The 21,963-nt window shown below is 38.0% G+C and overlaps 1 protein-coding gene across 2 annotated transcripts; it reads left to right on the plus strand.

Annotated features, from left to right (window-relative positions):
* Positions 1-46: 46 nt before the first annotated feature.
* Positions 47-20,745, plus strand: crebrf (creb3 regulatory factor). 2 transcript variants are annotated; one of them, XM_065287241.2, is made up of 9 exons: positions 47-172; positions 7,065-7,260; positions 7,354-7,479; positions 8,024-9,233; positions 10,823-11,017; positions 11,287-11,476; positions 11,954-12,027; positions 12,221-12,343; positions 13,012-20,745. In XM_065287241.2, exons 2-9 carry the CDS (start codon positions 7,147-7,149, stop codon positions 13,128-13,130), a joined length of 2,151 nt encoding a protein of 716 aa, XP_065143313.1. In that variant the 5' UTR covers positions 47-172; positions 7,065-7,146; the 3' UTR covers positions 13,131-20,745. The 2 variants fall into 2 exon arrangements, with proteins under 2 accessions (XP_065143313.1, XP_065143312.1); XM_065287240.2 differs by lacking the exon at positions 47-172 and adding an exon at positions 738-859.
* The last annotated feature ends 1,218 nt before the right edge of the window (positions 20,746-21,963 follow it).

Here is a 21,963-nt window from a genome sequence, read left to right on the forward strand (position 1 = left end):
GCACGTGACGTAGAAGTCACGCGCTTTCCAGAAACCCGTCAGGAAGAAGATAAACAAAACAAACCAGAGAGGAAGACGGCGTGGATTGAGAAGAAATAATATTAAGTTTTCCCAAAGACGAATAAAATCGGAGTTGGAGTCTTTTTGTTATTATAATATATCTTAAATCAAGGTGAGTCATCTTTTCTACTATGACAGCGGTGTGAAGTGTGTTGGAATAGTTGTTTAAGGATGATAAAAACATTGTCTGTGGTAGTTAGCTCTCTGGCTAAGTTTCGTTAGCAGAGGGGAGGGACACGGAGGCCATCGTGTGAAAGCAGTTCTCTAGTTCCTCTTTTCAACCTAACCTGTTACCAGCTGTTTACTTCAGATATGTGGCAATGTTATATGTAGTCTTTTAGCTTGAAGTGGCTAGTTGTCCTTGAAGATCAATATTTGTCCTGTAGTTGCTAATTTGACCAGTCATTGGTGCTGAGTAAGGGGAGCAGATGTTGTTTAAGCTTTTAAAAGAAATGAAAGAATACTAATAGATAAATAAATACATGTTATAGTTTATTTGCTTTATTTAATTTTGTTTACATATATAAGACCCACCAGAAATTATTACGAACCACGTTATGAATTTGAGTAAACATTTTCCTTCTTTTATAAATTAGTTCATGTGTCTCAACTTTGTCATTGTGGACCTTTTAGTGAAATTCTGACTTATTAATATATTACTATTAACTATGAAACATCCCTACTAAATCTGTAAGGGTACACGCCCCCATCACCACGGTGCAAGGCGGAATAGAAACACGATAGTTTCAGCTGTATGTAAAATGCCCGTGAACATCAACAACCATCAGAAGCTATTTCAGTAAGTGTGTTTAGATCGTACGAAGAAATAAATAGATACATTTGAACGTGTTTTCCTGTTTTAGTACAAGTGCGTCTGTCGTCCTAACAACTCGGTTTAGCGAAAAATGTTATTTTTGCAGATTTCATTATAAAAACCTTCAGATAGTTTGTCTGTAAACATTTTTATTTAGTTTACGATGTAATAACGTTTTGCATTCCGTCTGTTTACGTAACGTGGAAAGGCCTTTCAATGTTGTTTATTGCGTGTTACTGCAACCAAACACACTTGTAAAGAACATTCTTGAAAATGTATCCTTGATTGACAGCGAGCTCGCGCAGTCAGTTTTATGTGGAGGTGGGATAAGTATTTGCATATAGCCAATCGCAGAAGAGGAAAACGTGGGTGTTGGCTCTCAATGTCATAGCGTTTGGTTGAAGCTGTTTGTTTTCGATGGGGGCCATGTTGAGTTCAGGGTGTTGTAAAGTGTTAGTAGGTCAGAATAAAATATGATATCTGTTATAACTTAAGCATTGTTCTGATCTTTAAACGAGCATTTACTTGCTAAGTACAAACAGTTTATTCAATCCGTGTTGTGCATTTGTGAGCAGTCGAGAGCTGATGTTTATCAGGTTGTGTCCTCATGTAAACCTTGCGGGGGCGTATACCTACAGGAGTGTGAAATGTTCATCTGACAGCTTTTAAGCTTGCAGCACACTCAGTGTTATAACTAATGCACGTGTTGCTGCACGGACTAACAAAAAAAAAAAAAAAAAAAAAAAAAAAGATATTTGAGTGCAATGACATGGCCATTTCTGAATGGGACCTCAATCATTAGGCCTGTCCGAATGCTATGTGTACCTTTCACCTTGCATTTTGTAAATTTTAAGTAATGCTGATAAATCTACAGATTAATCAATCTTGTGTTACCATACTTTCTAATAAGTGTAAAATTAAATTTGTTTTTTGCAAACTTGATGTTTAATTCTTAGCTGCCCTTAAGGTAAATGAAAAGAAGGTCATACTTTAGTTTATGGTACAAATCTCGACAGTTTTATATGGTGGTACTTTAAGTATTTGTTAAGATTAAGGGATGTCGAATAAGGCATTAATATGTGTTTAATTGTGTATATTGTGTTAATCTGTGTATAATGTATATTATGTAAAAGTGTGATTTGTACAGTTTGTCCTATTGTATTCTGCACTGTCTGGAGCACCCACCCAAGACTTACTCACCACTTGCACAGGCTCTATTCAAATGCATATATTAAACAGCTGCCCCTTATGTTTAAATTGCGCTTGTTAAACAACTAACTTTGTTAAAACAACCTAGCATGGATGTATTTAACCAATGGTTATGTTTGTACTTATTTTACACCAACCATGGGTTGAAACTGAGGTATTACCTGTCTGATAGTGTTAAAAGTTTTCCAACTATCGAAAATGTTTCGGTGTTCATGGACTGCACGATTGATACAATTGCTCTGTGCTATGGTTTGTACTTTTGCTGTCTCAGCGAGCAGAGATCTCTGACATTCACAGGATTGTTTCCGCATTTGTAACCTGGGCTGCAAATGCAAGCTTGTTTGTAATTAGCTCACACCAGCCTTTTAAGTTCTGCAAAGCTGGCAGACAATAGGACAGCCGACTTGCAGAGGCTTGTAACTAGTCTAACTTAAACTTAATTAAACTGCAGCCTAACTAAATGTGAATTGAAATATGCACTCTTTTCTAGTTTCTTCTATACTTCCTGTAGCAACATTGCGACTGTATTATAGCACAAAGGCCACCGATTCGATCACAGCACGCCTACGCTTTAGATTTTTCAGCTTATGCATAACAAAGGAGTGGCCTCTGTTTGCACTGCAACCAACTTACTGAAGTCCTAGTGTACGGAAATGACAGGCAATATGCGTAAACTATTTAAGCAATTATGGGTTATGATTTAGGCTGGGGTTTTCAACAAAGGGTTCTTTAACCATCTTTTCCATTAATGGATACTTAGTGCTTGATCGCAAACTTAATTTTGGGGAAATCAAAAATGCAAAACTTGCATTAACCAAAAGTAATGTTAAAGGAAAACACCACCGTTTTTCAATATTTTACTATGTTCTTCCCTCAACTTAGACGAATTAATACATACCTCTCTTTTCTCAGTGCGTGCACTTAATCGTTGTACAGCGCGTCCATTTAGCCTAACACCATTCATTCATTAGGATCCAAACAAGGATGAATTTAGAAGCCACCAAACACTTCCATGTTTTCCCTATTTAAAGACTGTTACATGAGTAGTTACACGAGTAAGTATGGTGGCACAAAATAAAACATGGCGATTTTCTAAGTGGATTAAAAATGATAGCAGATATGGCTTGGAACTATACTCTTATTCTCAAGGACTTTGCTGCCGTAACATTGCTGCAGGAGGCGCAGTGATATTACGTAGTGCCCAAAAATAGTCACCTGCTATTAAAAGTAGGGATGGGACGGTTAGAAAATTTTATATCATGATTATAGTGACCAAAGTTATCACGGTTATCAATATTATAATGGTTTTCTTAAATTGAGATGGAAATGTTCAAAAAGAACTGATACACACACTGAAAACATTTTAACAAGTTTTATTTTTGAAAATCAGCAAACAACAAATACAATTAGCAGCTATACGCACTTTTTTAAGCATAAACATTAAATCGGGGTCTCAAGCCTTTTTTGTGTGGCAATCTACTTTTAAAATGATAAAGCCGACAAGACCTACCTGCTAAAAACATTTTTTTAACAAAACACTGTTACATTTTTTAATAACACTTTAAATATGTGTTAGGAGGAATATCTCTACGTTGAATATAAGGCTGTCACCATTACTCCATTCTTTTTGAGGAGTTAAAAAAATCCTTTAGTAGTACATGCCGAGTACTCCTTATAGTGGAGATGCGGTGTTGGTGAAATAAACTAGAAAATGACAACATTATCAGAAGCATCTCTCTCTCTCGTTCGGTTGGTCGATCGATCGCGCGCACATACACCTGGCGTGTGGATCAACCCCTGCATGAAGGCAAGAATGTGCATCCAAATTTTGGAAGTTAGACGACTCCGCAGCAGCGGGGAGGCATAAGATTTATAAAAACACACTTGAGAAGAAATGCTCTGATCTGACCTAACAGATGATATGCCTAGTTCACATTACTTTAATTTAATTAACGTATTAACTTCTTATATATGTGCAGATATGGTATCTGACAAACCCCTTAGAAAATATTTAGTCATTTATTCAAAAGAATGTGCGAAAATGGCTGACAAGCCTAATTTAGAGGAAATTTGGAAATAGAAAAGTTAGTGCTAACCAGTAGCTCTCAGTGAACATACTACATATTTCTCAATAGCTATGGTTGCCAGAGTGTTGCTGTAATTATAGTTGCTGACTGACATGTATTCACCGGGTATGCCTCATCTTGAAAAGTGAAGCTGCTGGCTCTTTGATCGCCCCCTGGTGGCTGGCTGTAGTACAAGTCATAAACCCTGCCCTCTACATGCAAACAAATGAAACTCGTGTCAAAATAAAAAATAAATTACACTTCCAATAAAATTTTCGAAAGATGGTTTGGGTCCTTTAAAGGAACACGCCGACTTGTTGGGACTTTAACTTATTCACCGTATCCCCCAGGGTTGGATAAGTACATCTCTGTGCGTCCGGTAACTCTGTCGGAGGCACCCACCGCTAGCCTAGCTTTTGCACAAAGACTGCAAGTAAATGGCTCCAGCTAGCATACTGCTCCCAATAAGTGACACAATAACACCAACATTTTTCTAATTTATATGTTGTGATTTGTATAGTCACAGCAGAAGGCAAAGCACTGCTACTTGGGCAGAGTGATTAGCGCAACACTTGCGCAAACTCTCTGCTCCTCACCGCGGGGCTTCTTAGGTGCTGCGAGCAAATCACTCCGCCCAAGTAGCAGTGCTTTGCCTTCTGAGAATATAGTTCCCAGTATGTATACGGTTAAAAGATGGCTGGGTTAACTTTGTTATTTGTACACGCTGTGACTATACAAATCACAAAATATAAATATGAAATGTTAGCATTATCTATGTTCATTTTTGAGATCAGTTTCATTTTAGCTAGTAATTTGATGCTATAGAAACGGTGCGTGTTGTTGTCATTATGATTGACATTTGTGATTGAGAGCTTCTCAGAGCAGACTCTCCGAGCTTCGAGGGAAGTTTATAGATATAACTATAATTTTCGATTTCTTACGATTTCACAACCGAAAAAATGAGTTGTATTTAACTTAGAAACTGACATTTTTGCGTAACATGGCAGTGCCCATGCTCGGACATTTTGCCTTCAATTCATTACAATGGAAGGCAGCAACGATCCATCTAGGGTTTTGTGGGTAGAAAATGCCCACCCCTAATTCGCTACAATATTCTGATTTCTACTTATGACTCAGGTCCCTCATTTGTTGAAAGACATTTCTTCAGCCATTTTATCAGCTGCGTAAAAATGTAATATTTAATTCAATTTAGAAAAGATATACAGTAACAGCATAACTTTAGGCTACGAGCAAGAATTTATAACAGATTCAAACAAAGCTGAGATTTGGTGGACTTGGATTAATTGGTTTGATGGGATTTTATTGATCAGACGCAATATAAAATCTTACCTGTGAGAAAAGCAAGCGTGACATGGCCTAATGACATGCTCTAATTCTCTTTGGTGTTGATTTGTGTATGTGTATTTTCCAGTTAGTGTATTTAGGGTTGCACCGCCCTCTTGTCCGCTGGTGTTATGTTACTGTACAGTCTTTTATTCCCAGATCACATTAAGACTTCATTTCATTTTAACCACAAGAGACTTTATCAGAACAATGTTTGTTTACTATACCAGAACCACGTAATCATCTTTCTGTATTTTTATTGCTATTGTAATTATAATTCAGTGTGTTGCTAATGGCATAGCACATTGTAGGCTACTATAGTTTTGTATTTCTAAATAACGTGTGTTGTACTATCATAGGTTTCCTTTTACACTGGCATGTCGTATAAGCATAGCAATCCTGCTGAGATGATTTATCTATTACAACAGGTGGATATATTATGGCCAGACTGCTCATATCGAAAGTGCACGTCTCTTCCTCATTCCAGTCTCTGACAGCAAAGTCTGATGACTCAGTCAGACAGCTCAGAGGTACAGTAGGTCACTCAAAACAAAACTGAATGACCATTTAATGTCCAGAATGAAGAATGTGATTTATATTGTGTCGATGGTTGAGGGCTGGCTGCAAATCTGTTAGTGGCGTTTGCTATGTTATTATATATAACTTTGTGTTTGGCAGAAAGTAGAAAAGTCATATACTTTCTAGTAAATATAAGCTTATTTTCATTTGGGGTGAACTGTTTCTTTAAGAACCACATGGTAACTAACCACAACACCCAGCAACATCTTGATGACTTTTGTATGGTGAACCATCACTTACATTTTCTCCACCTGTAACATATAAATATCTAGTTATGGGGTGTTAGGTTCACAGTGTAAGAGCGGAGCGCTAAGAGGAAGTGTTTCTTTAGCGCATTTTTTTCACATTCTGCTTTTGTGGTGTGTATGCAAACCCCGCCGTGTGCAAAACCAAGACTTTTATCCGACTCACTGAGTGCAAAGGGAGGAAATGATGTCATCAAGCGCAAGGGACGGAGTCATGTTTGTTTTGCTCGTAGTTGAAGCTGCCTGGTCAGTGCAAGTCGCACATGTTTCGGCATATTTATTTGTTATGCAAATGGCATCCAGCGACTCGAGGCTCACTGCCTATGGCTGACTGTCAGCTGATGGTAAAGGGTGACGGGGAGCTTGTTTTGTAAAAATAGCCCATGATTTTACCAATTTTGTAAATTTTCCAGCCCACCAAACAGACGATTCAGGTCTTCCCCATCTCCATGGACCTCAAACTGTTTTTTTCTTCTCCTTTTTAACTACTTTTGGCTGTGACTTTTTTGCAAAAAAAGCAGCGATGGGATGAACCTGTCTGTGGCTTTTCGGGTGACAACAAACAGTTTCTGACAGCTGTTTCCTTTCTGTGTTTCATAATCTTTGCCCGTTTTACAGCTTGTATTTACAGCTTGACATTGTGTTTACAGAGCTGGTTTATTATACTGCCCACTGTGCCCAGGCTTAGTATGCTGTGTTATTGTAACATTTCTGCTCGCTAATCTTTCTTTTATTCTCTCTTCACAGTCAACAGTCAACAGAAGAGGACAGTCCAGCCATACATAAACGTGCTGCTAAATCCTCTGTATCAAAAGCAAAAATCTCTTTAATGCTAAAAATCAATTATCTGCCAGAGATTGAGGGAAGAACCAGGCGACTGAGACAGGAGAGGTGGCAGAAAAGTTTCCGTCAAGGAAAAGATCTGTGTTTGGCAATGCCTCAGGTACGAGTTCTAAAGTCTTACATGTAGGCGTCCACTGAGTTATATTGTGAAATATAAAGTTGACTGTGTGTGTCATTTGCTTTCATCTTGCAGCCCAGCATTAGCGCAATGGATCCTCCCTTTGGGGATGCATTTCAAAACTGCTCTTTTGCTGATCAGGCACTGACCAGCACAGACCTGTTGGCCAACAGCTCCGACCCAGACTTCATGTATGAATTGGTAAGTGCTGCTGATGGTATTTATGTTCATACCTAAAGGCTTGCACACTACACCTGGGTTAGCATCTTAGGTTAGCAAGTCAGTGTTAAGGCCATTGTAAACATTGAACCTCTTATAATCAACCAAAAATGAAAATTCGGCAATCGATACTTTTGTTTCATGCCGACTTTAAAAAATGGACGAGCTCAAAGCACTTTATACCTCATTTACACCTGTATTTAGCATTATCCACTTGTAATCTGATTGACCAAAATACATTTTATTTGACTCGTGCGTCTACACAGACGTTGAAAGCATGCACATTGCAACAAAATGCAATGCATCTTCTAATGCAATATTACATTCTCCTGTAGGAGCATGCGTGACCTACGCGTGCATTGTTTGCAGGGTATCATAAACCTTGCGATGCGCATACGCATAAAAAATGCACTATACTTCAGCCTTGAGAATAAGAAGTACCATTGTTTTTCAGTTTTATTTGTGGTAGACCTAGTAGTTTCTCTTGTTTGTTATTAAAATGGGTTACATTTTTAATTGTTCGCAGGACAGGGACATGACTTGTCGCCAAAGCCCAAGAGGAGACATTTTCACACCAAGCGACTGCAAAGACTTGGACAGCATGGATCATCTACCTGAGCTGGGGGACAACGACCCAGCCTACAGCTCAAACTTTGAGCAATGGGACACGTACTGGGAGGACTTGACCAAGTACACTCGCCTCACCAGTTGTGACATTTGGGGCACCAAGGAAGTGGATTTCCTGGGCCTCGATGACTTTTCCAGTCCTTATCAAGATGAGGATGTGATCGGTCGGACACCCACTCTGGCCCAGCTCAACAGTGAGGATTCACAGCCCGTTTGCGACACCCTTTACCATCCGGACTTGTTGGGGGGTCAAAAGCTGCCTTTGTTTCCTCCTCCTACTGCGGCCAAGAAATGCAACAGGCTAAGCATTTCCGCAACCAGCACGGCAGCCAGTCGCAATGCCCAGCCAGGCTTCACTGAGGGATCTCAGAAAGCCACCTGGCCTGTTGCGTCCAGCACTGAGACAGTGGCCAGGTTGCATGGGCTTAGCAAAGCCTCACCTATGACGAACAATACCGATTACGTACGTAAAGCCAAGGTTCGCATCAGCGTACCACGCAAACCTTCGGTAGAGCGCTTTACACAGCGAGTTAGTGTTTCTGCCACCTCCCCTCTAGTCCAGGAGTCAACTGTTTCAATAGTCAGCGAGGACCTGATTGCCACCCCTAACACGGCATCCTCCATCACCTCCCTGGCTTGTGAAAAGTTAGTTGAGACTCCTAAGCGAGAGGTTCCTGTTGGCCCTGGCCCAGAGGGTGGGATGTTGAGGGTGGAGCCACCCAAACTTCACTTCCCTGCCACTGGAGGCACTGAAACCTTGCTCACCGTGAGTGCCCTTGGAGCCGAGGCCACTGCCACTGAAAAAACAAAAGAGGAGGAGCACAACTACTCCTTGTTTTTAACCAGGGCCAGACTGGCAGGGAACTCGACTGTTGAGATGGAAGTGGAGGAGGAGGAGGAGGAAGAAGAAGAAGATGAGGAGGAAGGTGAAGAGGAGGAGGAGGAAGAAGAGGAGGAGGGAGAGGGAGTGGAACTAGATGACGAAGATCATGACGAAGGGTTTGGCAGTGAACATGAGCTCTCAGAGAATGAAGAAGATGAGGAAGAGGATGATGAAGATTATGAGGGTGACAAAGACGATTATGTTAGCGATGCATTCTCAGAGCAAGGTGAGTTAGTGTTTCTCTTTTTAAAAACTAGTGTTGCATTGATACCGAAACTGCTATCTGTGCTCAAGCAGTGAGAACTTTCGAACATTACCAATGATTGATCTGTCATGCATTGCATCATGTACAGTGCATACACATTTGTGCAAAGATGCGTGAGCAGCAGAACAACAAACTCTGTATGGTATAAAAGTTAAATTTACTGTCACCGCATGAGTACATAAAGTACAGGAGCGCTCAGAATGCGGTACAGGAGAAAGAAGTTCATGATGTACACTCTTCTAGAATAACATTGCTCTCAAGTAGCATTGGGGGAAGTCCAATTCGCTTTAATTCCCACATATCTTTTACATGATAAAATATTACATATGAAAGTGAGCATAGTCGTGAACATTTTATGGATATACAAAAAGCAGCGGCTTGTGAGTTATTCAGATCCCAAGCATTTTGGAACTAAGGATTTTGTAATAATATATATGAATAGTTATTATTGTTATTTAAAGGTACACTCAACTTTTTTGAAAATATGCTCATTTTCCAGCTCCCCTAGAGTTAAACATTAAATTTGTCCCGTTTGGAATCCATTCAGCTGATCTCTGGGTCTGGCAGTACCACTTTTAGTATAGCTTAGCATAATCCATTGAATCTGATTAGACCATTAGCATCGCACAAAAAATAACCAAGAGAGTTTCGATATTTTTCCTATGTAAAACTACTCATCTGTAGTTACATTGTGTACTTAGGCCGACAGAAAATTAAAAGTTGCAATTTTCTAGGCAGATTTGGCTAGGAACAATACTCTCATTCTGGCGTAATAATCAAGGACTTTGATATTACGCAGCGCCCGAATATAGTCCCCTGCTATTGAAAGTTACCAAGGGGACTATTTTCGGGTGCGTAATATCAAAGTCACTGATTATTACGCCAGAATGAGAGTATAGTTCCTAGCCATATCGGCCTAGAAAATCCCAACTTTTAATTTTCCGTTGGCCTAAGTACACAATGTAACTACAGATGAGTAGTTTTACATAGGAAAAATATCGAAACTCTCTTGGTTATTTTTTGTGCGATGCTAATGGTCTAATCAGATTCAATGGATTATGCTAAGCTATGCTAAAAGTGGTACCACCAGACCCGGAGATTGGCTGAATAGATTCCAAAAACGGTAAAATAAAATGTTTAACTCTATGGGAGCTGGAAAATGAGAATATATTTTTTTTTAAAGTGCAGTGTCCCTTTAAAGTGGCATTTTTTTCCAGTTGAAATGAAGAAAAATCAGTTATTGAATATGTAGAAAAAAAATCAGGGTCGGGTCTGTTCTCCCAGAAAAAAGTTTGAATAACGTCATTCGTCTTTGTGTGATGATGTCACGTCCATAAACAAAGGGGAGGTGCCGGCATATGCAATACTAAAGTTTTATGAATTCTGAATGACATTGCATGCATCCCTAGTAAAAGCCTATTTGGCCTGGTACCCATTAGGTTCAAAGATTTTGTGACTTGAACTAAAACTTGTGAATGTGTTTATAAAATGCTTTAATGATCAGGTCAGAGTGTAAATATAGCTAATTTCTTATGTTTCTTTTCGCACAGGATGTGACACTGATATGGTTGAAGATGTCAAAGGCCTCACGGCTGGAATTTCCAGGAAGAGGGGTAAGCGTCGATACTTTTGGGAATACAGCGAGCAGCTCATCCCATCCAAACAAGAGCGCATGCTGAAACCTTCCGAATGGGACAGAGACACTCTGCCCAGCAATATGTACCAAAAGAATGGCCTTCACCATGGTAAGATAGTCACTGTCCATCTCACAGCCTTCCTCTTTACAATGATCAATTATTCAGGAGAGCGTTTACCTGTACATTATTTACAGCTACAGTTGAAATGGCTATCCAGCTCATGTTACATTTCCTACAGCCTTATATATCTAGGTTTAGCAATATTAACAATATGTAATGCTTTATTATATAAGATATTATCCAACAGGATTGACATCCTAGCTGCTAAAGTATATTATGGCTTATGTTTGATACCAATTTTTTTGTGAACTACTCAGGAAAATACACACTGAAGAAATCCCGACGGACAGACGTGGAAGATCTCACTCCAAACCCCCGGAAACTGCTGCAGATCGGCAATGAACTCCGGAAACTAAATAAAGTCATCAGTGACCTGACACCTGTTAGTGAGCTTCCTCTAACCGCTCGACCTCGCTCACGAAAGGAGAAAAATAAGCTTGCATCCAGGTAAGGCAATACCTGCATCGGAAACTACTTAAACCACATTATTTCCAAAACCTATCAACCCATATCAAACATTTATCATCATTATGTACTTTGAAGAATCCTTTAAGTCAGTGGTTCTCAAACTTTTTCAGTGTGCACCCCCCCTTGTGTACTGTGCATTCCTTCGCAGCCCCCCAAAGAAAATTTATGACAAAAAAAAACTTTACATTTGAATTAAACAAAATATTAAATTATACAAAGTAGTGCTGTTGGTTAGTAGCCTTATTTTTTATTTAGGTTGAATTACACAGAATTCATGATAAATTAATGTATTTAATAAAATGTCATACAACTGGGTCCCCCCTGGCACCCTATAGCGGCCCCCAGTTTGAGAACCACTGCTTTTAGTCATCTGTTTTGATATTGCATAATGAAGATTGCAAGCTTTGCTGACGTATGTCACTTCTTGAATATTTACATGGTTGTTTTCTTTCGCAGGGCCTGCAGACTGAAGAAGAAAGCTCAGTATGAGGCCAACAAGGTCAAGCTATGGGGCCTTGGCACTGAATACGGTACATTGTTTTGAAATGGAAAACTAAATGTTTGAGATTTTTTCTGAGATCGAATCTGTCTTATTCAGAGCTGAAGTAAACTTTTGATTGTAATGCAAGACACTGTTAGGATTGTTCTTGTGTATGCTCCATACAATGCATATTTATTGTTTTATGCCAAACAAAGAGAGTGAGCATTTTGTTACCATTTTAGATCGATTGCTATTTGTCATCAATGCTATCAAGGAGGAAATCGTCAGCAGAGTTCAAGATGTCTCACATGACAAAGGTACAAGTATGGCAGAGAAACTGGACAAACTCATTGAAGAAACCCTAGGTAAGACGATCTATAAAGCTCATTTAAGTAATAATTTCTTAACGCGTACTAATTAATTAAGTTGCAGCGATATTGTCTTTTTCAGCGTGAATTCTCACTTAATGGAATATTTCATCCCATGATGTAAATTAGCCAATGTTTGACTCATCCTCAAGCCTTCCAAGGTGTTACTTTCATCTTTTAGCCCAAACTTAATCAGAGTTATATGAAATATTATCCTGGCTCTTTTTAGCTTTATAATAGCATTTGATAGTACCCCATTTTCAAAAAGCACATTCGTCCATCAAAAACTACATGAAACATTTATATTAAGGCCACGCAATATACAGAAATTTCTGGAATATCGCAAATACACATACAGCAATATGCATATCGCAACAAATGAGCAATTTCATTTTAATACTCAAAACAGTATTGTCGATGCGGAAAATAAAGTATCTGGCACATCTGGATATTGGTTTGGATATGTGTGGATGATAGGGGTTTTATTTATTTTTGTTTGTTTACGTTGTAAAGAAGAAAGTCATGTATACATAAGATGGGTTGAGGGTGAGTAAAATATGAGCTAATTTTTATTTTGGGTTGAATTATTCCTTTAACAAAGAAGCACCAAAAATAACATTATATTGAAAAATAAAAAATGTCTTTGTTTGTTTTTGTTCATGCAGTGCAGCCACCAGTGGCCAGCCAGACATCAGACTTCGTCAACCAGATTCTGGAGAACACCGGTAAAGGGGATCCGACCGGAGGGCTGGTAGGATTGCGCGTGCCCACCTCGAAGGTGTAACTCCATCCTGGGCAGGCACCTGGAAGCACACACACGAGCCTGGAAGCCATCCACGCGCCATCCTTGTCCCACACTGTAACGGCCCGACACTCTGCATGCCCATTTCACTTTGAAGCGCACCCTCTCGATTATAGTGAATATGTGCATACGACGCCCTACTGTCTGTGCATATGTATGTATATATTCACCTCCTGCGCACCAATGGAGATGAACCAAGTAGTTAACCTTTGCACTCAGTAGTCTGTTTCCTACCATGTGTGCATGTGGCTGGTATTGATCACCATCAACAGGCCACCATGTGTCAGACGTAAAAGCCAATATACGACATACCTCCTACAAACGAGAGAGAAGGAGAGAGAGAAAATAGCAAAAAGTTGAGCACCAGTTTTTGCTGTAGCCATTTTCCTCTTGCGTCCAGCTAAATCTTTTAAATGCCCATTCAAGAGTTTCGGAAGGCATTCGTTCCTTTGATTTAGCGGTCAAAAAAGGTGCAGACTTTAAGAGGTTTTAAACACGGCATGTACGTTTTCATTCTAGCTAAGCCTACTTTTTACACTCGCTAATCTCTCAGCCGTGGACAGAAGCGTTTAGGCGGGATAACTGGTAGACTTTGGTTTTTCTGATGTTGTATTTTGAGGGATTTCGAGGGTTGTAGTTACCACACACCAACTACAACTGTGTAGCCGAAAGTTGCTCAAAGATGTTCGGTGTGTGTGTGTGTGTATATAGGACAGGGAGTCGAATGTGAGGAAATGTTTATTTTCCACATATCGTCTCAGGTTGGAGAGATCAAGAGAAAGTATTTATCTTTCTTTTATTTGACTCTTAAGCAGATGGTGAGGTAAATCCCACATTGTAAATAAGCAGAACGATGATTATCCACCACCGGTGCACCAACGGAAATCTGTTCCTTTATATACTTTGGTCGAAGTGCCCTCATGTCAAATCGCCCTTGTTGTTGTTTCGCAAATTCTCAGTGATGGGGCTTAAAAAAATTTGATTCCCATATGGGGTTTTGTTTATATTTGTACTTTATAAAAGTAAGACTCATTGTGCCTTGTAATTGCGGAGCGAAATAAAACTCAGACGAGGGCAAATGGACCATTTTGCAGGAAGCACGTAGTCGAGTCGGGCGAAGGTCTTGCCTGGGGTTTGTAATGTAATTCAGCTCTTCAAAGATACTCTGAATGTACATAGGAACATGGACAATATTGATATATGCCACAGAGTCTGTGCTTTGTATCATAAGATGGCTCTGACAAATTAACTTTTGGTACTTCAAGATGGGGGGGTTGGGGGTGGGCGGTGTCGTAATATAAGAAATATACACGTATAAGATACAAAAATGATATTTGCACACTATATTTTGATTGTTTTGTTTTTGTACCAAAGACACATGCAACTTAAAATGGCACTTAGCCAGTCTAAGTAAGGTTTTGCACAGCTTACCTGACACCGTCTTGAATGTAGGAAAAAAATGGTAGGGTCAGGGATTTCTAATGAACTGTGAAATATGTTTGGGTCCAATTCTCTAAAGAAAGAAGCATTCATTTGCATCCTCATAGATGTTTGTACTGTTCTCTTTTGTTGAAGCATTTGTAACACATTAGTTAGTATAGTAGTTTAGTTTCCCTATGCTAATTTTTTCTGCATACTCTATTTTTGCCCATAAGAATGAAAAACCAAAAGATTTAATATTCCGATTTGATTTTGTCAATTTTAAATGATTCATTCAAGTCTTGTCTTATTTATAGATTGTTAAGGCATTACATCAGTAATAAGACATTTTTACTCTAAATATTCTTGAAAAACGAAATGAAAATGTTAAATTTCCTATATTTTTGTAGAGATTGCTTTTACCTTTACATTCAGTGTTGCCCACAGTTACCTTGCAAGGACAATTCAGATGCTACTCTTTAAAGTTGTTTAAAGATTCGTTGTCATTTAAATCCTTATTCTAAAGTTTTTGGAAGGGGTAGTTTTACTTAACCAGTTAAAATGTCCAGGCCAAAAAAATGAAATAAAAATAAACAATGAAACCTGTTGTTAGGACCATAAAATTGATTTTAATTGTGATTATTTCTATGACAGATAAAATTACTTTAATGTAAAAGCAAGCTGTTATATTCATTTCAAAGCGTAATATAAATATTACTGTGATGTAGCTTGCTTATACAAAATTTACAATTTAAATAATATATCACAGTAATAAAACATGATAGGGTGGTATGTGCTTAACTGTAATGAAAGTTTCGCAATGCACACACACACACACACACACCTAAAAATAAGCTATTTCTGTATGCAAAACACAATTTCCCATTTGAACTATGAACCAGACTCTACCACCACAATCTTTTGACTGCTGAAGATTTGTTGCGTCTGAAAATCTCCAGTTAGATTTGTTAATAGCCCTATTTAAAGTGACTTTATTTCCGACGCTGAAACTATAGCGGAGAAGTTTGTTGCGGCGATATCATTTTTATCAAAGAAGGGAGAATATTTTTCCTTTGAATTCTAAGACTTTTGTAAAGAGATATTTTTCTTTATTTGCTTATAGTAAAGCTTCTATATACCGTCCATTACGTGTCGTTATTTCAGTTATTTTGCGTTTTTTTTGTACATAGAAATAAATTTAGATTTATTCTAAATAAATAGTATATACCGTATATATCTTTAAATATTGTATGTTCTATATTACATGTAAGAAAGCAAAAGCACTTTGTCTAAACAAAACAAAAACAAAACAAAAAAAATCTTTCCCCCTTCCATTTGCTGCTATAAAGACCTCGTTTGAATGCTGCGGTGCGTACTTGACTTTTTACCATCCTGACCAGGGCAGTGTGACAGAGAGAGAGAGATTATGAGTAAAGACGGACTTTCGTCTGCGTCTCATCGACTAGCGTGGACGTCACAATCTTCATTTGCCTTTAGTAGACATTTCCTATGGAAAAATACTGCTTTGGATTTTTCTTCAGGTCGATGTACAGTGTTGACACCTTCTCTTTGACCAGAGATGGGTATTGTTGTCGTTGATTTTTTTTTTAAAAGGTAATTTTTTACTTGCCGGGGAAAATCTGAGGTATTTTGAGAAAGTAGCTCAGAAAAACATAGAGTATATCTATATATAACTATATAAATATCGCTGTACTGTAAGGCAGTTCCATTTGCCATGGGGAATCAATTGGACTAAGATGTTTGTTATTGTTGTTATTTTGTCTGTAAGATCACCCATCCATTCTTAAAAGACGACAAAGCCACATGTTGTGGCATCAAAACCGGCCTTTCTTGTGCCATCAACAGCTAAAAGCTTTTTCCGTGTGGCATTAGCGTACAATTTTGACAATTGTTTTGTAAAAAATAAAAAAATGAATGGCAATGAGTATAGATGGATTGAAATGCATGTTGTCCTTTTGTCGTTGACCTGCTGTATTGAGAGCAATTGTTTGTTGCTGCTCTCACATTCAACATGATGGTAGTGAGCTGTGCAATTTTGGGGGGTTTAACCAGGGGACTCTGTGGCATTCAAACAGTTAAGGAGAAGGTTGCTATTTAAAGCCAGTATTTTATTCTGTCTTTCTTTTTTGCTGTTAATGTTTTATATATAGAAAGATACACAAAAAAAATATCTATACACAAATGTGTTTTTTTTTTTTTTGCTAAATAGCTTGAGTTAATAAGCTTGCTATCACATTAGTGCAACTTGACACAAGAAGCATAGGAAATGACTATTTTGTAAACCTGCCTTTAAAAAAACCACAATCTCACGTTGATCTTGAATATACTTTGTATAGTTCACCATTTATATAACATTTAGTTGTATTGCTTACTTAGAGTAGTTCAACATTTAGCATCATATTTCTTTTTCAAAGGGAAATCTGTAGCTTTGTGTTTCTGAATAGTCTTTTAGTTTGGTTATTATAATAACATTTGCCTGTTTTTCTAGATCGTGCGCATTATTATTTCGAGTCGCCCAAATCACGACATGCTATTTCTCTCAAAATACATCAAATGTACTGAAAAAACAAAGAGTAAGCTATTAAATCCATTCTTTGATTGTTTTGTTATTGTCTGCATATTGTCGATAAAAAATAATTTAGGATGTAAAGCTGCTAAATCGTATTGTAAAATAGAGAATCGAATATCATTCCCTGTTACATTCAGCATATACCTGTATGCCTAATTCTCAAGCAACAACTTTTCTCAATTGTTAATCAATAAATGGATCTTACGCCACTGTCTGTCTCAGACGGCAGATGACTCCGGGCCCGATCCGGCCCGGAGTCGTTTGCTGTCTGGGACGTACCGCAAATTGAATACAGTTGGATCTCACTAGATAACTCGCGTTCAAAAATGGCTACAGTATATATATGTATATTAAATAAGCATTTACACTTTTCAGTTATGCCTGTTTGTACAGATGTGTTTTTGATATCTTAGAAAGATTCCTCTTATTGGTGCACTATGCAGGTTTTACTCTGTAGTAAGACAGGATGTTGCTTTAGTTTACAGCACTTATTTTTGTAACAATTGTATCTGATTGATTAGTATTGTAAGTGTCTTTGTAAAAGTGGTTCTTATAGATGGTAAACAACATGTTGGTAAACAACATGATGATGACTAAGCTGAGAAATCTTATGAATTTTTGATACGCCTGCTAAATAAAAACGCTCTTTCCAATGTATTTAACCCTTTTGAATGTTGTAACTTTGTTTTTGGTTTATTTAAACTTTGTGCTGTCATTTAATGGACCTCTTTACGAATCATGAACGTTTTGTTGCTCTGTATCTTGTGTAATTGTTTAGATTCACATGCATACGGTGACTTTCAGATACGCTTGCATAACGTCGCTATAGGGTTTAGCAGCAGATGAAAATGACAAAAAAAAGCATTCCTACATTTCACATCTCCCGTTTTGTCTGTATGCTACACTCGTTCCCTTTTCTAGTGATATTTGCAACCATTGATGGAGTTTGCATATACACGGCATGACTATTATGCATGCTAACCTTGAACTAAATTGATGTTCATGTAAATGACGGACATTGGGGCAAAGTGAAATCTCGCTGTCTTTATTCTAACCAATGAGCACAAGTGAGAAAAGAAATGTATGGTAGGCACATATACTTTTATGTAGACCACGTCCATTGCTCTACAGCTTTCTGTACCGTTTGCGAGTACCACGAGGTGAAATGACCCACGTTGCACTTGGTTTTACAAAATTTCCAATGTTATTTTTAAAATGATGCCTGCAAAATCAGGTGCCTTATTCAGATGTGTAAATCCAAACTTGATCTATTGAAGTTTTTTACAGAGATGAGATTTTTGCCCAATATGCCAAGAATTAAAACTAAATTTCTCTTGATTTCTTTATTTTAATTTATTTTATTTTGCTGTTCTTCTGCTGTGTCGAGCAGCAAGCTTGCTTCAGATGGAAACTGTTGCTGCTTTTGCCCTCATACAGTTTTCATTTTAAGATGAATGTAGTCTTCCTTTAATGGAGTTCAATATGACTAAACAAGTCAATATGTAAAGACTATGTCCCATGTGTTTTGGTTGAGAGACTATCCAAAGAGTGCTGCAATCATAGACTCGTTTTGAACTGTTTGTATCATCAATATACGTATATATTTATATACATATAAACCACATCTTTATTTGTCTTGATTTCTTTTGTATTTAAGCTCAAAACAGTAGATTTAAATAGCTTTTTTTCCTTTTATTTGCCATGTCCTGTACTTCTTTAGAGATTTTTCTTATTTGGTAAAAGAAGTTTGTTCCATTATAACATTTTGTATGTTTTATTTGAAACCTGTTTAACTGATGCGATGGCTCGCGAGTCTCTACAAAAGCCCACGGAGCGGAGCTTTGCAAAGACGATGTCAAACCTTGTCAACATTGTGTCCCCTCACCAACGCTCAAGATTATTGTGCCTCCCAATTCTTCTGGATTTACTGTTCCTCGGATCGTAGGCTAAGACTTTTATACGGAGCAGAGTCACTCACCATCGAACAGAAATGGCCTTCAACCGTTGTTCTGCAATGAACAAAATCAAGGTTTTCCAACGACACAAATAAAGGTGCGCATTGTTCAGCCTGGATTGTTCTGTGACCGGATTGCATCTTGGCGGGCGGGAAGTCTCGGCGGACTGGGAAACCACTCGCAGATGTTCCAGTTGGAATGGGGATGCTCTTCTTGCACTCGTTCACTCCCTCAGAGAAAAGTCGAGTCTTCTTTGGTTTCTGCTGCACGGAGAAAAGAAGAAACTCTTTGTTTTATTGGGTTCAAAAAAAAACTTTGGACATTGGGTAGGAGTCCTGTCTCGCCACCCATGGTGCTGAATTTCAAAATATGTACTTGAACACCCTCAGTGACATGAGAGCTGTGACTTGGCACCTGTCGTCAGGTTCACGAACTCCTCTCCCCTTCCCCGATCTTACCCTAGGAACCGTTCCAAAAGGTTGCTCTTATGACATCTGCTCAAGCCACTGCAACACCTGTGCCAAGACCTGGCCCCTGTTGGGCACTCATAGTGGACTTGGACCGAACCAGTGGTCGGGTGGGAAAAGGGGCACGCAAATGTAGCGGTGATAACTTTGTTTGTTTGTTTGTTTTTTATGTTGAGGAAGACATGGAGAAGCTAGTAGGGTCACTTGGACTGTTGGGCCCAGATCTCTTTGCACTGACGTGCACCGGAAACACTCGAAAGCTACCTTAAAAACCAAAAGAAATCTAGACGACGACCCTTGCGTCTGTCCAACCGTACACTTGTGAATGCGCTGCAATTTGCATCCCCGTACAACTTTGCCAAATTTTTACATTTAAACGACGAAATTGACTTTGGAGATTAGAAGCGAAAACTTAACCGGGGCCACCAAATTTTTTCTTTTTCTGTTTTTCTATTCTTTTATTACCCATACAACATTCAATTTACAATGATTGACGGAATTGTCATCCATTTAAGAAAAAGGAAAAACACAATAGGTGAACTTGTGCTTCTGATGTTGTATGGTATTCTACTTGATAACTTAGCATGGGATCCTTCAGTAGCTAGTATTGTGTTCGTATCCCCCAGGTGTAAAATCTCTCCTCCTTTATTTTTTTTTCTTTCCTAGTCACAGAAGAAAGGCTGTGTTTCATTGCTAATTGCTCTGTCATAGGTCTCTTGGTGATTTTTTAAGCGAAACTCTGCAGAAGTGTATCCTACTGAAACTAACAGTTACTTGATTCTATTAGCAATGTCTATATTTGTAGTTCACATATATGCCTGTTCAAATACAATATCTTGACAGTGGTTCTATTTATGTTTCAGTGTTGTGCTGGGTTTTGACATTTTACTTTCACTTTTGTTTTCGGCACAACTAGTTGGAGAACAGCCCGAGCTCTGTTAGTGTACAGATGTGAAGTTAGGTGTAAAAGCAGTTGTGATTAATCTTCAAAACGTGTCTGTTTCTGTTATTGTGCCTCTTATTATTTGATTTGGATTTTTGTATTATCCTTTATTATGTCACTGCATTGTATCAGCCCGGAGTTGGTACCACAATTCTGCTTGTAACCATGATAGTCTAATTCTGTTATTGATTTTACTATCAGAAATAAACTAGAAACTGCAGCACTTCAGCTGTCGTGTGTTTCCATGAGAGCTTTTTATGTTTCAGTCCATTTCATGTATAGGGATGCACTGATGTATTGGCCTATTATCGGTATTGGCGGATAAAATCATTTCCCCAGTATCGGGAAAAGGAAAGATTATCCTGGCAATCAGGAGGAGTAAAAAATGCATCAGAAATGATCATGTGTGATTATTTTGAACTACCGTAGGTTACAATGATAACAGAATTGCACTTCCAGCAATAATAAAAATTTAAAAAAGCAAAACTGTCGATATCTATCGGTATCAGTAAATGTCATTAAAACTAATCAGATAACGATATCAGCACATCAGTGCATCCCTGATTTAATGTGTTAAGGGAGATATTAAAATTTGATAAGGCACACTTAACTTTACCCTACTTTCTAAAGTAATGCATCAAAAATATCAGATGTTGTCTATTAAATCTTTGACTTAAGTCATAATTCAGTTTGGGTAGGTAGATTCTTTTTACCCTTTACTCTCTTCCTCCAATTCTTTTTCTCTTCCTCACTCTGCTCTTAGATGCCTTTCACTTCTGGCAGCAGTCTTGCATTTCTCAGTCAATATGAAACGATAAACTTTCACAGACTTTCCTGTCAGTGTCCTGTGGGGTTGTGGTTATCATCACAGTCTCAATGATAACAACATGCTCTCTTATAGTTATCTGTCCAAACCATGTGTAAAATGTGAACCTGCCGGTAAAAACCCAGCTATAGTCTTTGATGTTTGTATAACTGTTTTCTATAAAATCATAATGTAAAGAACATTCTGTGAAAATATCGTAAGGTCACGCCAAAGATGGAAATGAATGCGAAATCAAACTTTGATGCTCCAGATTTCATCGTTAGATTATGAGCCTAAATTTCACAGACATGGTTATAAATAAATAACTTTGATAACAGTTTACAATAACGCTCTATTTGTTAACTTTAGATAAGTTAACATGAAATGAACACTGAACAATATTTCTACAACATCTATTGATCTTATTTTTTTATGTTAATTTCAACATTTATTTGAAAAGGATCCATTAACATAGCGTTAGTTAATGCACGATGAACTATCCTGTACAAAAATGACCAATTGTATTGTTATTAAATAACATTAACAACGATTAATAAATATTTTACGTTGTAAAATATATATTGCTTATTGCTAATACATATTAGTTAAAAAAAATTATGGTATTGTGATCTTCCA

This window comes from Paramisgurnus dabryanus, chromosome 18 (genome assembly GCF_030506205.2).
Source record: "Paramisgurnus dabryanus chromosome 18, PD_genome_1.1, whole genome shotgun sequence".
Lineage (NCBI taxonomy): Eukaryota > Metazoa > Chordata > Actinopteri > Cypriniformes > Cobitidae > Paramisgurnus > Paramisgurnus dabryanus.

Bases quoted from the DNA above. Each gene is read 5' to 3' on its own strand.
- crebrf (XM_065287240.2), top strand. From the start codon at position 822: ATGCCCGTGAACATCAACAACCATCAGAAGCTATTTCA. The intron at 860-7,064 runs GTAAGTGTGTTT...CTCTCTTCACAG, and splicing joins AACCATCAGAAGCTATTTCA to TCAACAGTCAACAGAAGAGG. The intron at 11,477-11,953 runs GTAAGGCAATAC...TTTCTTTCGCAG, and splicing joins AAAAATAAGCTTGCATCCAG to GGCCTGCAGACTGAAGAAGA.